We start from the raw sequence: 16,108 nt of genomic DNA on the forward strand, positions 1-16,108 counted from the left end.
GTGAAAATAACTCCTCTGACAGATCAAGTGAAGCGGCTGTGGTGCTAGTGTTGGTGGTGGTGCCAGCGGGCGGGCGAGAGGTAAATTGAGAGGTGCCCGAAGCTGAGCTGGAGGAGGATGGTGCATTAAGGTTCCGAGCGGAAGCTGTAGACTATTGGGTGTCCTGTGTTAGCCAGTCAACTATGGCCTCAGAATTCTTTGAGTTCAGGGTCTGTGGCTTCTGAACACTGGGCATTATTCTAGGGCCAAAGGAAATCACAGCACCACGACCACGACGGCCCCTGCGGGGTGGCCTGCCTCTGCCTGTCATTTTTTTTTAGATTTGTGGTACTATGAGTGCAAGGTGCTGTGCCACCCTATAGGAGAGTTGGGCAGTGGGCACAGTACACTCTGTGGACCTGACAGTCACTGGCAGCCCAGGCAACTGCAATTATAAAAAAATATATATATTTTTGATTTGCAAGCTGCTGTGCCACCGTATATATCAGTGGTGGGCAGTGGCACTGCAGTGGGCACAGTACACTCTGTGGACCTGACAGTCACTTGCAGCCCAGGCAACTGCAATTATAAAAAATATATATTTTTTTTCAATTTGCAACAAGCTGCTGTGCCACCGTATATATATCAGTGGTGGGCACTGCAGTGGGCACAGTACACTCTGTGGACCTGACACTCACTGAAATTATGACAGAGGAAAAAAAAAATATTTTTTAAACTGCAAGGTACTGTGCCTGTGCCACCCGAAATGAGTGTGGTGTGCACACAGTACAGTCTGAGGTGGGTCTGTGGCCTCTCACACACAGCGGGCAGGCAACTGCACAATAGATATATATATATATATATATATATATATATATATATATATATATATATAAATTACTCAAATACCAGCCCTAAAAAGGGCTTTTTGGGGACGATATATACAGTAAAACCTTGGATTGCGAGCATAATTCGTTCCGGAACCATGCTTGTAATCCAAAGCACTCTTATATCAAAGCGAATTTCCCCATAAGAAATAATGGAAACTCAGATGATTCGTTCCACAACCATTTATTCATAAGTCCTTCAGTTTATAGTCCATATAAAAAGATTATAGCATTGCCATAGGTTGCATAAAATGTCCATCCACAAATAGCCGCTTCCATAAGGGGATTAGAAGCAAAATCCAGCAGGAGCTACAGAGTATCAAAGAGAAGAGAGGCGTCTCTAAGCGTAGCAATATGTTTCCATTTAATCAGAGGCGGCTCTCTAATTAGGCCGGTAAGGCGGCCGCCGAAGGCCTCGCAGTTAAAGGGGCCTCGCATGATCTTTCCCAAACATTTTTTTTTTTTTTATTGAATAGATCCGGGGTCCTCAATAGGCGGACTCCGGACCCACACGGATTAAAATCTGGACCGCCGAAGCGGTCTGCTTCCTTCTGTCTCAGCGGGGGGCAGAATGGAGAGGATCGGGAGGATCGGAGTGGCTGTGTTTACCGCTGCATGATTACAAAAAGCCGAGTACAAGTTCTTCTCCGGCGGAGAGGATGTCCTACAAAGTCCCGCCTCCTGGGCCGGCTCTTACCTATGATAGACAGAACACTGGTGACGTCTATCATAGGAGCCGGTGTCCAGGAGGCGGGACTTTGTAGGACATCCTCTCCGCCGGGTAAGAAGAACTTGTACTCGGCTTTTTGTAATCATGCAGCGGTAAACACAGCCACTCCGATCCTCTCAATTCTAACCCCCCCGCTGATGACAGAAGACAGCAGACCGCTTCGGCGGTCCAGATTAATGAGGGCACACACTGGTCACTGCATTATTGGGGGCATACACACTGGTCACTGCATTATTGGGGGCACACTCTGGTCACTGCATTATTGGGGGCATACACACTGGTCACTGCATTATTGGGGGCACACTCTGGTCACTGCATTATTGGGGGCACACACTGGTCACTGCATTATTGGGGGCACACTCTGGTCACTGCATTATTGGGGGCATACACTGGTCACTGCATTATTGGGGGCACACACACTGGTCACTGCATTATTGGGGGCATACACTGGTCACTGCATTATTGGGGGCACACACTGGTCACTGCATTATTGGGGGCACACACACTGGTCACTGCATTATTGGGGGCACACACTGGTCACTGCATTATTGGGGGCACACACACTGGTCACTGCATTATTGGGGGCACACACACTGGTCAATCTGCAATATTGGGGGCACACACTCTGGTCAATCTGCAATATTGGGGGCACACACTCTGGTCACTGCATTATTGGGGGCACACACACTGGTCACTGCATTATTGGGGGCATACACTTGTCACTGCATTATTGGGGGCACACACTGGTCACTGCATTATTGGGGGCACACACACTGGTCACTGCATTATTGGGGGCACACACTGGTCACTGCATTATTGGGGGCACACACACTGGTCACTGCATTATTGGGGGCACACACACTGGTCAATCTGCAATATTGGGGGCACACACTCTGGTCAATCTGCAATATTGGGGGCACACACTCTGGTCACTGCATTATTGGGGGCACACACACTGGTCACTGCATTATTAGGGGCACACACTGGTCACTGCATTATTGGGGGCACACACACTGGTCAATCTGCAATATTGGGGCACACACTCTGGTCAATCTGCAATATTGGGGGCACACACTCTGGTCACTGCATTATTGGGGGCACACACTGGTCACTGCATTATTGGGGGCATACACTGGTCACTGCATTATTGGGGGCACACACACTGGTCACTGCATTATTGGGGGCACACACTGGTCACAGCATTATTGGGGGCACACACACTGGTCACTGCATTATTGGGGGCACACACACTGGTCAATCTGCAATATTGGGGGCACACACTCTGGTCACTGCATTATTGGGGGCACACACACTGGTCACTGCATTATTTGGGGCATACACTGGTCACTGCATTATTGGGGGCACACACACTGGTCACTGCATTATTGGGGGCACACACACTGGTCACTGCATTATTGGGGGCACACACACTGGTCAATCTGCAATATTGGGGGCACACACTCTGGTCAATCTGCAATATTGGGGGCACACACTCTGGTCACTGCATTATTGGGGGCAAACACTGGTCACTGCATTATTGGGGGCACACAAACTGGTCACTGCATTATTAGGGGCACACACTGGTCACTGCATTATTGGGGGCACAAACACTGGTCACTGCATTATTGGGGGCACACACACTGGTCACTGCATTATTAGCGGCACACACTGGTCACTGCATTATTGGGGGCACACACACTGGTCAATCTGCAATATTGGGGGCACACACTCTGGTCACTGCATTATTGGGGGCACACACACTGGTCACTGCATTATTAGGGGCACACACTGGTCACTGCATTATTGGGGGCACACACTGGTCAATCTGCATTATTGGGGGCACACACTGGTCAATCTGCATTATTGGGGGCACACACTGGTCAATCTGCATTATTGGGGGCACACACTGGTCACTGCATTATTGGGGACACACACACTGGTCACTGCATTATTGGGGGCACACACACGTCACTGCATTATTGGGGGCACACACACTGGTCACTGCATTATTGGGGGCACACACACTGGTCACTGCATTATTAGGGGCACACACTGGTCACTGCATTATTGGGGGCACACACACTGGTCACTGCATTATTAGGGGCACACACTGGTCAATCTGCATTATTGGGGGCACACACTGGTCACTGCATTATTGGGGGCACACACTGGTCAATCTGCATTATTGGGGGCACACACACTGGTCACTGCATTATTGGGGGCACACACTGGTCAATCTGCATTATTGGGGGCACACACACTGGTCACTGCATTATTGGGGGCACACACACTGGTCACTGCATTATTGGGGGCACACACTGGTCAATCTGCATTATTGGGTGCACACACACTGGTCACTGCATTATTGGGGGCACACACACTGGTCACTGCATTATTGGAAGCACACACTGGTCAATCTGCATTATTGGGGGCACACACTGGTCACTGCATTATTGGGGGCACACACTGGTCAATCTGCATTATTGGGGGCACACACTGGTCACTGCATTATTTGGGGCACACACACTGGTCACTGCATTATTGGGGGCACACACTGGTCAATCTGCATTATTGGGGGCACACACTGGTCACTGCATTATTTGGGGCACACACACTGGTCACTGCATTATTGGGGGCACACACACTGGTCAATCTGCATTATTGGGGGCACACACTGGTCACTGCATTATTGGGGGCACACACTGGTCAATCTGCATTATTGGGGGCACACACTGGTCACTGCATTATTTGGGGCACACACACTGGTCACTGCATTATTGGGGGCACACACACTGGTCACTGCATTATTGGGGGCACACACTGGTCACTGCATTATTGGGGGCACACACACTGGTCACTGCATTATTGGGGGCACACACACTGGTCACTGCATTATTGGGGGCACACACTGGTCACTGCATTATTGGGGGCACACACTGGTCAATCTGCATTATTGGGGGCACACACTGGTCACTGCATTATTGGGGGCACACACTGGTCAATCTGCATTATTGGGGGCACACACTGGTCACTGCATTATTGGGGGCACACACACTGGTCACTGCATTATTGGGGGCACACACATGGTCGCTCTGCATTAATGGGGGCACGCACACTGGTTGCTCTGCATTAATAGGGGCACGCACACTGGTTGCTCTGCATTAATAGGGGCACACACATGGTCGCTCTGTATTAATGGGGGCACGCACACTGGTTGCTCTGCATTAATAGGGGCACACACATGGTCGCTCTGCATTAATGGGGGCACGCACACTGGTTGCTCTGCATTAATAGGGGCACGCACACTGGTTGCTCTGCATTAATAGGGGCACACACATGGTCGCTCTGCATTAATAGGGGCACACACATGGTCGCTCTGCATTAATGGGGGCACGCACACTGGTTGCTCTGCATTAATAGGGGCACACACATGGTCGCTCTGCATTAATGGGGGCACGCACACTGGTTGCTCTGCATTAATAGGGGCACGCACACTGGTTGCTCTGCATTAATAGGGGCACACACATGGTCGCTCTGCATTAATGGGGGCACGCACATGGTCGCTCTGCATTAATAAGGGCCACGCACACTGGTTGCTCTGCATTAATAGGGGCACACACATGGTCGCTCTGCATTAATGGGGGCACGCACACTGGTTGCTCTGCATTAATAGGGGCACACACATGGTCGCTCTGCATTAATGAGGGCACGCACATGGTCGCTCTGCATTAATGGGGACATGCTCTGCATTAATAGGGGCACACACATGGTCACTCTGCATTAACGAGGGGCACGCACAATGGTCGCTCTGCATTGGATGAGGGCAAGTTTTGGGGGAATGCCTTTTTTTGTTATTGGCGTTCTGTATAGCACATGGTCGCTCTGCATTAATGGGGGCACGCACACTGGTTGCTCTGCATTAATAGGGGCACGCACACTGGTTGCTCTGCATTAATAGGGGCACACACATGGTCGAAATTTTTTATCGCGCAAGGGGGGCCTCATATTTTAATTTTGCCTAAGGCCTCAAAAAGTCTAGAGCCGCCTCTGCATTTAATGAAGGTTCAACATTTAGCAACTCACATGGTTGATGAATAAAACAGGCACATCTAAGTATGCAGGCATCCGGGTTAAAGCTGTCCACATAGACTATCTTCTGCACCGCCAGCTGCCAGTCTTTAATCCTGACCGGGAAGACCACCCTGCAGTAAAGCGATCTGAAAGCGAGGAGCAGCATGGAAGGGATGACGTAGATGGCGGTGCGGAGGATGGTCTATGTGGACAGCTTTACCCCAGATGCCTGCATCCTTAGATGTGCCTGTTCCAATCATCAACCATGTGAGTTGCTAAATGTTGTCCCTTTATTAAATTTAACCATATTGCTACACTTAGAGGCGCCTCTCTTCTCTTTTATACTCAGCTGTGACTTGAGGCTACTTGTATATCAAGACATCGCTTGTATATCAAGTCAAAATTGATTTGAAAATTTTGCTTGTCTTGCAAAGCGCTCTTAAACCAAGTTACTCTCAAACCAAGGTTTTACTGTATATATATATATATATAACAAAAAAAAATACTCAAATACCAGCCCTAAGAAGGGCTTTTTGAGGTGCTGTCAGGATGCTGTCCTTACAGCAGGAGTGGACCAAGAACACTGACTAACAACTGTCCCTAGCTATTAACAGCAGCAGCAGCACTCTCCCTGCTCTCACTAACAACAAGCGATGTTCGCCGGGAACTGTACGCTGGCGAACAGTTTGGTACATCTCTACCCGCTGGTAGCGGGCAAAGTGCTCCGGTCTGCTGTCCCCTCAGGCAGACTCTACTCTATAGCCTTGGAGGACCGGAGCGATGTCATACATTGCTTCCTAGCAACCGATTTAAAGAGCACATTTTTTTCAAGATGAAAAAAAATGACTTTTTTTGTTTTCTTTTTTAGTGTAGATGTGAGATGTGAGGTCTTTTTGACCCCAGATCTCACAATAAAGAGGTCCTGTCATGCTTATTTCTATTACAAGGGATGTTTACATTCCTTTTAGTAGTAATAAAAAATGATCAAAATTTTTTTTTATAAAAACTGTGTAAAAATAAAGAATAAAAGATAAAATGAATAGGGAAAATAAAAGCGCCCCGTCTCCGATAGCTCGAACGCATGCGCAAGTCACTTCCACATATGTAAACGATGTTCAAAACATCGTTAGAGTGAGAGAAATAATTTGAGCCCTAGACTTCCTCTGTAACTCTAAGCTGGTAACCTGTAGAAATTTTAAAATGTCGCCTACGGGGATTTTTAAGTACCAATGTTTGTCGCCATTCCGCGATCGTGCGCAATTTTGAAGCATGACATGTTGGGTATCTATTTACTCAGCGTAACATTATCTTTCACTTAAATGGGAAAAAAATGTAAAAAGTGAATTTTTTCCAAAAAGTGCGTTTGTAAGACTGCTGCACAACTACGGTGTGATAAAAAATATTGCAACAACCTCCATTTTATTCTCTAGGGTCTCGGCTAAAAAACAAATATATAATGTTTGGGGGTCCTAACAGAGGCGTAACTACAGGGGTTGCAGGGGCTGCATTTACAACCGGGCCCCATGCTCCAGGGGGCCTGTGTGGCTTCCCTGTACACCTGGATAGGAGGGGCGGCGGGGGAAGCATGTAGAGAAATCACTGTCCTCCTTAATCCTCCTGTAGATGCAGGAGGAAAACGGAGGAGATTGGTTCCCCTGTATGCTGCCCCCGCCACTCCTCCTATCCAGTTTACTTGTGTTCTGCTGTCTCTGGGCCCCTGTGTGCTCCCCTGCCCCCCCCCCCCCACTGTGCTCCCTCCCCTCTCCTGCTAGCTGCTGCAGGGGATGTGTCACAATAGAGAACCAGGAAGGGGACGGTAAATATGTAATTTACCAGCTCCTTCTTTTTCTGAATGGACAGAGTCATAGTCAGTGATATTGTAAAAAAATAAAATAAAATAATAAAAAATAATACAATTAAAATCCTAAAATATAAAAACCACTGACACCAGTGGGTGAACTTCCAGAATCGCAAAGGTCACACTTGCAATCAGGCCCTGGCATTCTACCCCCATGGGTAGGCCCCAAGATGGCAGGAAGGGGGCTCACTGCAGAACTTGTGAAAGGGTCCCACTGCAGGACCGTAATAAAGGACCCCGCAATGAGAGTAAAGGGCCCAAGGAACAGTGGGAAAAGCCCCAGGCTTGAAGGGAAGGGCCCCGGCCAGGGGTCCGGGGGGCCCATCATCAGTGGCGGCTGGTGCTCAAAATTTTTGGGGGGCGCAAACAGAAAAATGTAATAGGCATTGCTTTGCGGCAAAAAACGCTGTAAAAAATTGCGTGACTTTGAGGTCGCAAGTGTGAAAGAGGCCTTCAGAAATTAAGGTATAGTGTGCCCCCTTTCAATGCAGAGAGACCAGCGTGTCCCCTTTCAATGCAGAGAGACCAGCATGTCCCCTTTCAATGCAGAGAGACCAGCGTGCCCCCTTTCAATGCACAGTGACCAGCGTGCCCCCTATTAATGCACAGTGACCAGCGTGCCCCCTTTCAATGCACAGTGACCAGCGTGCCCCCTTTCAAATCAGTGACCAGTGTACATGCCCCCTTCAATGCAGTGACCAGCGTACATGCCCCCTTCAATGCAGAGATCAGCGTACATGCCCCCAATGCAGTGACCAGCGTACATGCCCCCAATGCAGTGACCAGCCTACATGCCCCCAATGCAGTGACCAGTGTGCGTGCCCCCTTCAATGCAGTGACCAGCATACATGCCCCCAATGTAGTGACCAGCATACATGCCCCCAATGCAGTGACCAGCATACATGCTCCCAATGCAGTGAACAGCATGCATGCTTCCAATGCAGTGACCAGCGTGCGTGCCCCCAATGTAGTGACCAGTATACATGCCCCCAATGCAATGACCAGTATACATGCCCCCAATGCAGAGATCAGCGTGCGTGCCTCCAATGCAGTGACCAGTATACATGTCCCCAATGCAGAGATCAGCGTGTGTGCCTCCAATGCAGTGACCAGTATACATGTCCCCAATGCAGAGATCAGCGTGCGTGCCTCCAATGTAGTGACCAGTATACATGCCCCCAATGCAGTGACCAGTATACATGCCCCCAATGCAGTGACCAGTATACATGCCCCCAATGCAGAGATCAACGTGCGTGCCCCCTTACTTACCTGGAGCAGCAGCGGCGGCGATCGGCTCCTCCTCAGTCCCCCGAACGGCTTCTTCTGCTCGGTCCCGGCGCGTCTCCTCCAGTCCTTCTGGTCCCGCCTCCTTCTCGGCCAATGGCATGGGGTTTGCCTTGCGTCCAATCAGGAAGCGCGTATTGGACGCGCTTCCTGATTGGCCAGGAGGAGGATTGGTGTGACAATAGCAAATTTTCATTCGCTATTGTCACACAATGGGTGGGCTCGGGACGCACTGCTCTGCGCCCCGGGTCCACCCTTTGCTTCGCCCTATTAGAGCCTCTGGCTCTCATCAGGTGATGAAAAAAAAAAATCCCCATTGAACTCCATGCGTCCGGCGCCCCTGCATGCAGATTAGGAGGCCGGGCGCATGGATGGGGGGGACGGCGCCCCTAACGAGCCGGCCGCCACTGCCCATCATGGTTTCTTGCACCGGGGCTCTGAAGGTTCTTGTTACGCCTTTGGGTTCTAAGTAATTTTATAGCAAAAAAAAATAATGATTTTAACTTGTAAACAACAAGTGTCAGAAAAAGGCCCGGTCCAGAAGTGGTTAACTTTGTATTGACACTCCTAGCAGTTCGCATATGGCAGCGTGAACTGCCTGCGAGTCGGGTGCGATGCAGGATTCCCGCATCACACCAATGTGAACCGGCACTTAAGGAGTATTTTTTTTTGTTTCTATATCACAATAGGTAAAGAAAAAGTACAAACCAGGGTGAACATTAAAAATGTTTTATTTTTTAAAGAAACTATATTGCAAATTATTTTATGTGCATTCATTTTACATTACGCAACTAAGGGTTACTAGGAGGACCAGATTCGGGCAATGAGGCTGTTGTAAATTTGGTATTGCTCCCTATTTCTCATGTCACAGTTCTTTAGCGATTCCTGGTGAAAGTGAAGTGCATTTTTACACAGATCTTCACAGCTGCTATCTAGGGATTGCTAGAGTACTGTGACATGAGAAAGGGAACAACCAAGAGCTCAAAACATTCTCTATGCATATGTACTGTTTAAAGGCATAGCAAGGGGAATGACATGGTTTACTCTACTTAATATAGACTTCTGTCTGGTAAGTCATCATGGTTCAGTAGTATTTAGCTTCGTTTTGGAAGAAATGGTCTGCTTTTACATTCCTCGGAGTTCAGATATTCACTGAGGTTGCTTCGGGATGCAATGCGGTCTTTGTATGCAGTGAGGAGGGGGAATGAAGACAGACAGTCCGGGAAGATATTGAGGTGACAATAAAGGACGTCCAAGAGGTTGTAGTCTGCATAGGAAATCTGTAAAAAGAAAAATATGTGATCTTCACGTCCTGACTTTTAACAGCGATAATAATACTCTGTCAGCAATCTTTGGCTGCACCAAACTAAAAAAAGAATGACCTCTTTACTCTAACTTGGCATACAGTGTGCCTGTCTCTGTACACTGTGTAGAAGAACGGCCTTTTTTTGTGCCGCTACTCCCCACCTATCACTATTAAGGCCCGTACACACGATAAGAAGATCTGAAGGGAAATTTCGTCCGATGACCGATCTGCCGATTTTCGGATTGTTAGTATGGTGCTTTCGACAGCCGACTCCGACTTTTCCAAAAGACAATAAGGTGTGACCACCTTTCTCCTGCGCTTGGTATCCCAGCCCCTCTACCACACTCCTCACGGGACTCACACCTGGCTTCTCAGATGGCTATGGTCTTGCTGCCCAAAACGGACTGGGGTAGTCCACCGATACTAGAAGCAAAGAAAACAAAAAGAGGGCGCACCGACCTAGCGCATTATCCTCAATAACAGGCTTTAATGTGTAACATTAAAAATGACTACTCACAGACATAGATGAAAGTAAAGCATATCGAGCTAAACTGCTCAAATGTCCGGGTCAGTCCATATAATTGTCCATGACCGATGAGATGATGGCTGACGCGTTTCGAGGCCCAGCCTCTTCCTCAGAGCCACCGTGGATTATATGGACTGACCCGGACATTTGAGCAGTTTAGCTCGATATGCTTTACTTTCATCTATATCTGTGAGTAGTAATTTTTAATGTTACACATTAAAGCCTGTTATTGAGGATAATGCGCTAGGTCGGTGCGCCCTCTTTTTGTTTTCTTTGACTCCGACTTTTCGGCTGACAAAATCCTGATGTGCAGGCTATAAAATTTTTGTATTCCGTAATACAACGTCCGATTTTCGTCTCATTAGTACAGAATTCGACGGAAAAAAATCGTAAGAGCAAGACTAGGCATGCTCAGAGACGAAAGAACACATACAAAGCAATCCAACACATGACAATACTTCTGAAGTAGAATTTGGTCGTACGGGAAAATTCGTATGAAAAAAAAACCTCTTCACTTTCCACATCAGACTAGCATGCCACAAAAAACGGACGACATCTTTTGATAATCTGATCGCGTGTACGGGGCTTTAGTCGAGGACGCTGTTGGCTTTATAGCCAACAGGCTCCTAGCAAACAGTAAAGAAACACAGACAAAAAAGGTGTCTCTGAATGTAGACTGTATGATAAAGATTTATTAGGACACATGTAAACCTCACATGGAAGTTCCTGTGAACAAGCATGTGGGATGATATGATGCCTAAAACCACGTTTGGAGGAGTAGGGGCAGTGGTGCCCGTGCTGGTGCTGTACGGTGTCTCTCACTTGCGTCCCGATGTATCCGTCCGGAGATGGAATGAGATAAACCCCCAGCTGGGAGCGAGGGCTGAGACGCACAATGGTAAGTACAGGTGAGGATGGTTACCTTTAATAGCCATTCAAACCCCTTTGTGTCAGCTTGTGTGCATGCTATCAGGCCAAAATCACCAGGGTATGTAAACATTTGATCAGGATCATTTGGGTAGTTCCTGTTGTCATTATGATTTAAAAAGAGTGAACCCAGTTGACTGATAATAAATAGCTTCCGCCAAACACTAACCATGAGTGAGGGAAAAGTTTTTGTGTTTTCATTCATATCCTCTGAAAAATGGCCAAGAAATTATTAATTCTGCCAGGGTATGTACAATTATGAACACAACTGTGTATGTATATATATATATATATATATATATATATATATATATATATATATAAGTGTTATGTAACGGTATCAGCCAAATGATCAGACCAGTGGTGATGTGCAATTTCTACTTTACTTAACAATGTAGAACGTAGATTACGCAGGAGATCATGTGAACAGGGGTTTGCAGTACATAACAGCAATATGAGGAAGGGAAAAACATTCATAAAACATGTGAAAACAATTCTATTGCAGTTCTAGTAATGGCCACTAGATGGCAGCAGAGTGTTCTGAGTTCAGTTTACTGATAGCATAAAGAACTGAAGATTCTCACGTGTTCCAATAGATTGATCGTTCATTCAGCAGACTGTGAGCTGAGGGGATTTCCTGCTGGCACAGACTTCACACAGGCGCTGCTGATGCTGACTTTGGTCAGGAGGCTCTGGGGGCCGTAGATAGGACCAATTCACTGTTTGGACAGCTTCTCCACATGGACTGTAACTGAGTCCTCTCCAGTGACTGGGGCTTGGATAGATGCTGCGTGCTCTTGTGCTCACTGCTGGTGGCCCGCACACCAGACTTGGCAGATATCGACCCAGCACCTGGGGACAGCTCACTTGCCCAGTCACTGCTGTCCCATCAGGCAGGATTTCTCTGAGCGCAGGAAGCTGGGCGGAGCTGGCATTTATACTCCCTGGGCGTGTCCTGGAACTCAGGGGATGCTGGGAGCCCAGAGGATTTTGGGGAATTGAGTTAAAGGGACTTACACCTGCATCTGGATAAAGGGGCACACCACTAAATATATATATAAAGGTGCTTAATCTGGCCAGATCAAGCAGTTATCTCATCTCTATGGACAGTCCAAAGCGCAGTGGACATAGGTCAGACAGATCATTAAATATTCATTCATTGTTTACTCTACACCAGTGGTCCTCAACTCCGGTCCTCGGGGGCCCACTAACCGGACAGATTTTAAGTATTACCTTGGGGAGATGCAGACTAGAATACTGCAATCACTCAAATCACAAGCAAATGAGATCACCTGTGATGTAACTTAGTTATCTTGCAAACCTGGCCTGTTAGTGGGCCCCGAGGACCCGGAGTTGAGGACCACTGCTCTACAGTACAGCATGCTTAGTGCCATCTCCTTCTCCTTTCTCCAAAATCTAAACAAGGATGCTTGGCTAATTACTAATTGTGATCACCCTCTTGGAGGTTTCTAGCAATGATTCATGCAATACATAACCAGTTAACCAGTGTGATGGGTGATTTTTGGTTACACTGGTAAAAATCATCTATGTGGTTTGGGTCTTGTGTTGATGTGCTTATCAGGTGTTCTGATATATGTGGACTTAACATCAGCAATACCAATTTAATCCATATTATACCTCTTCTTAAATCTTTTATTCAGTTTAGTTTACTGACGGTAAGTTACCTTGTTTCCCACCAGAAACTTGGTTCCGTTAGAATTTTTAGAAAGGATCCTTTCAAATGCTGATAGCTGATTTGGTAGATCTTTTTCATACTTCTCTTTCCCAGTTTCCTGTTAAACAAAAATGAGTTTAATGAGAATATCAGAGCAATTGTAATAACTTTCATTCATTCATTAATTTTCTATCCTATAGCTCTTCTATTTTACTGTAGGCCTGGTTCACACCTATGCTATAGATCAGTGATGGTGGGCCTGGTTCACACCTATCCTATAGATCAGTGATGGTGGGCCTGGTTCACACCTATCCTATAGATCAGTGATGGTGGGCCTGGTTCACACCTTTGCTATAAATAAGTAATGGTGGGCCTGGTTCACACTTATGCTATAGATCAGTGATGGTGGGCCTGGTTCACACCTATGCTATAGATCAGTGATGGTGGGCCTGTTTCACAGCTATGCTATAGATCAGTGATGGTGGGCCTGGTTCACACCTATGCTATAGATCAGTGATGGTGGGCCTGGTCCACACCTATGCTATAGATAAGTGATGGTGGGCCTGGTTCACACCTATGCTATAGATCAGTGATGGTGGGCCTGGTTCACACCTATGCTATAGATCAGTGATGGTGGGCCTGGTTCACACCTATGCTATAGATCAGTGATGGTGGGTCTGGTTCACACCTATGCTATAGATCAGTGATGGTTGGCCTGGTTCACACCTATGCTATAGATCAGTGATGGTGGGCCTGGTTCACACCTATGCTATAGATCAGTGATGGTGGGCCTGGTTCACACCTTTGTTATAGATCAGTGATGGTGGGCCTGGTTCACACCTATGCTATAGATAAGTGATGGTGGGACTGGTCCACACCTATGCAATAGATCAGTGATGGTGGGCCTGGTCCACACCTATGCTATAGATAAGTGGTAGTGGGCCTGGTTCACAGCTATGCTATAGATCAGTGATGGTGAGCCTGGTTCACAGCTATGCTATAGATCAGTGATGGTGGGCCTGGTTCACACCTATGCTATAGATCAGTGATGGTGGACCTGGTTCACACCTATGCTATAGATCAGTGATGGTGGGCCTGGTTCACACCTATGCTATAGATCAGTGATGGTGGGCCTGGTTCACATCTATGCTATAGAACAGTGATGGTGAACCTTGGCACCCCAGATGTTTTGGAACTACATTTCCCATGATTCTCAACTACACTACAGAGTGCATGAGCATCATGAGAAAGGTTTGCCATCACTGCTGTTGATCCATTTCTGGAGTGCTTTTTTTTAATGTGTTTTGTGTTTTTATCCTTTTTTTTGCCTAGTTTGTGGTTGGACAGACTAAAAATAATGCAAAACGTGGCAAAAATGCAGAACTACATTCTTTTATGTGGCTTCTCCATTAAACAAAAACAGATATCAATCAGCGCAGACAGATGTACCTCAAATTGCAATATGCAGGCTGGACACCAAAGACCAATCACTTATACAGTATCTCATATAAACCAATAATAATTAAAGTGCAGCGCAATAAATAGAACCCTAAATGAGGGGATAGTCCATATTATAAGCAGAACGTCCCTATACAGTCCGAGTGGTGGAGGAAAGTTGGAAACAAATAGGTCCCCTCCACCTGTGAGTACACCACGCTCACCTGAAAAGCATAAAATCAGCGCTTTCCCTGAAGGGTTAAACACCAAGGAAGATTCCTTATATCCACGACTAAACCAAGGGACTTTGTCAGCTGATCAGATCCGGACTGAATCCAATATGATGGTGTCTACCAGACACTAGGAATCTGCATAAATGAACCTTACTACACAAAGACCCGGGCAGCGGAGGAGGTTCATTTATGCAGATTCCTAGTGTCTGGTAGACACCATCATATTGGATTCAGACCGGATCTGGACTGAATGAATTGCATGTTGAGCACAATGAGCAGACCTTCTAACTTTGCACCTATTTATTAGACTGTAACTTTCAGTTGCTCCCTGCTCTATCATTCAGACAATTACCCATTCTGTTACACATGTAAAATAATTTTTTTCAAATATTGCTTTTTGGCCAATACTTACAAATTCATAGAACATGAAGCGGCTGTACTTCAGTCTCAGGTCTTCCACCCCATCATTTATCATGTCAATGACAGCGACCTCCTGATCATTGCTTCCAGCAACACCTGAAAGCCAAGGACACTGCGTATAAGCAAAGCCACATGTAAGCATTATTAGGAAACATATTTTATATGGGTTATTATCCTCTATTGTAGATTGTATATAGTTACATAGTAGGAGAGGTTGAATAAAGACAATAGTCCATCCAGTTCAACCTGTGTAGGTGTGTGTGGCTGTAATCATCTCACATAGCCCTGAATGTTCTGATCCTTGAGATGTAAGTCTAAGAGTCTTTTGAAAGCCACCATACTTCCCGCAGAAACCACCTCTTGTGGTAGAGAATTCCACAATCTTGTAGCCCTAACAGTAAAGAAACCCCCACGTTGCCTGAGGTTAAAACGCTTCTCCTCTAATCGCATTGTATGTCCTCGAGTCCTCATGCAATCCCTTCGAATGAACAGTTTTTTTTTCTAAGCTGAGATCCCCATTGAGATATTTATAAATTGCTATCATGTACCCCCTCAGACGTCTCTTCTCCAGGGAGAATAAATCGAGCGATTGCAGCCGCTCTTCATAGTTAAGGTCCTCCAATCCCCTAATCAGTTTAGTTGCCCTTCTCTGGACTCTCTCCAGCTCCAACACATCCCTCCTGAGGACTGGTGACCAGAACTGGACAGAATACTCCAGATGTGGTGGGACCAGAGTTTTATAAAGTGGAAGGATTATAGTCTTATCTCTGGAATA

At 46.8% G+C, this 16,108-nt stretch overlaps 1 protein-coding gene across 1 annotated transcript in view; it reads right to left on the reverse strand.

The window, feature by feature from the left end:
• Positions 1-9,870: 9,870 nt before the first annotated feature.
• The window catches only part of LOC309564343 (glutathione S-transferase P 1-like), a gene marked incomplete at its 5' end in the record, with an annotated part of 35,135 nt that continues 28,897 nt past the window's right edge, over positions 9,871-16,108 (reverse strand). The window contains 3 exons of the mRNA XM_082268969.1: positions 9,871-10,089; positions 13,254-13,361; positions 15,326-15,429. Of these exons, the coding sequence (XP_082125095.1) occupies positions 9,904-10,089; positions 13,254-13,361; positions 15,326-15,429 (398 nt within the window). The 3' untranslated portion in view covers positions 9,871-9,903. The remainder of the gene's footprint in view (positions 10,090-13,253; positions 13,362-15,325; positions 15,430-16,108) is intronic.

This window comes from Pelophylax lessonae, assembly GCF_965119305.1.
Source record: "Pelophylax lessonae genome assembly, chromosome: 9".
Classification (NCBI taxonomy): Eukaryota; Metazoa; Chordata; class Amphibia; order Anura; family Ranidae; genus Pelophylax; species Pelophylax lessonae.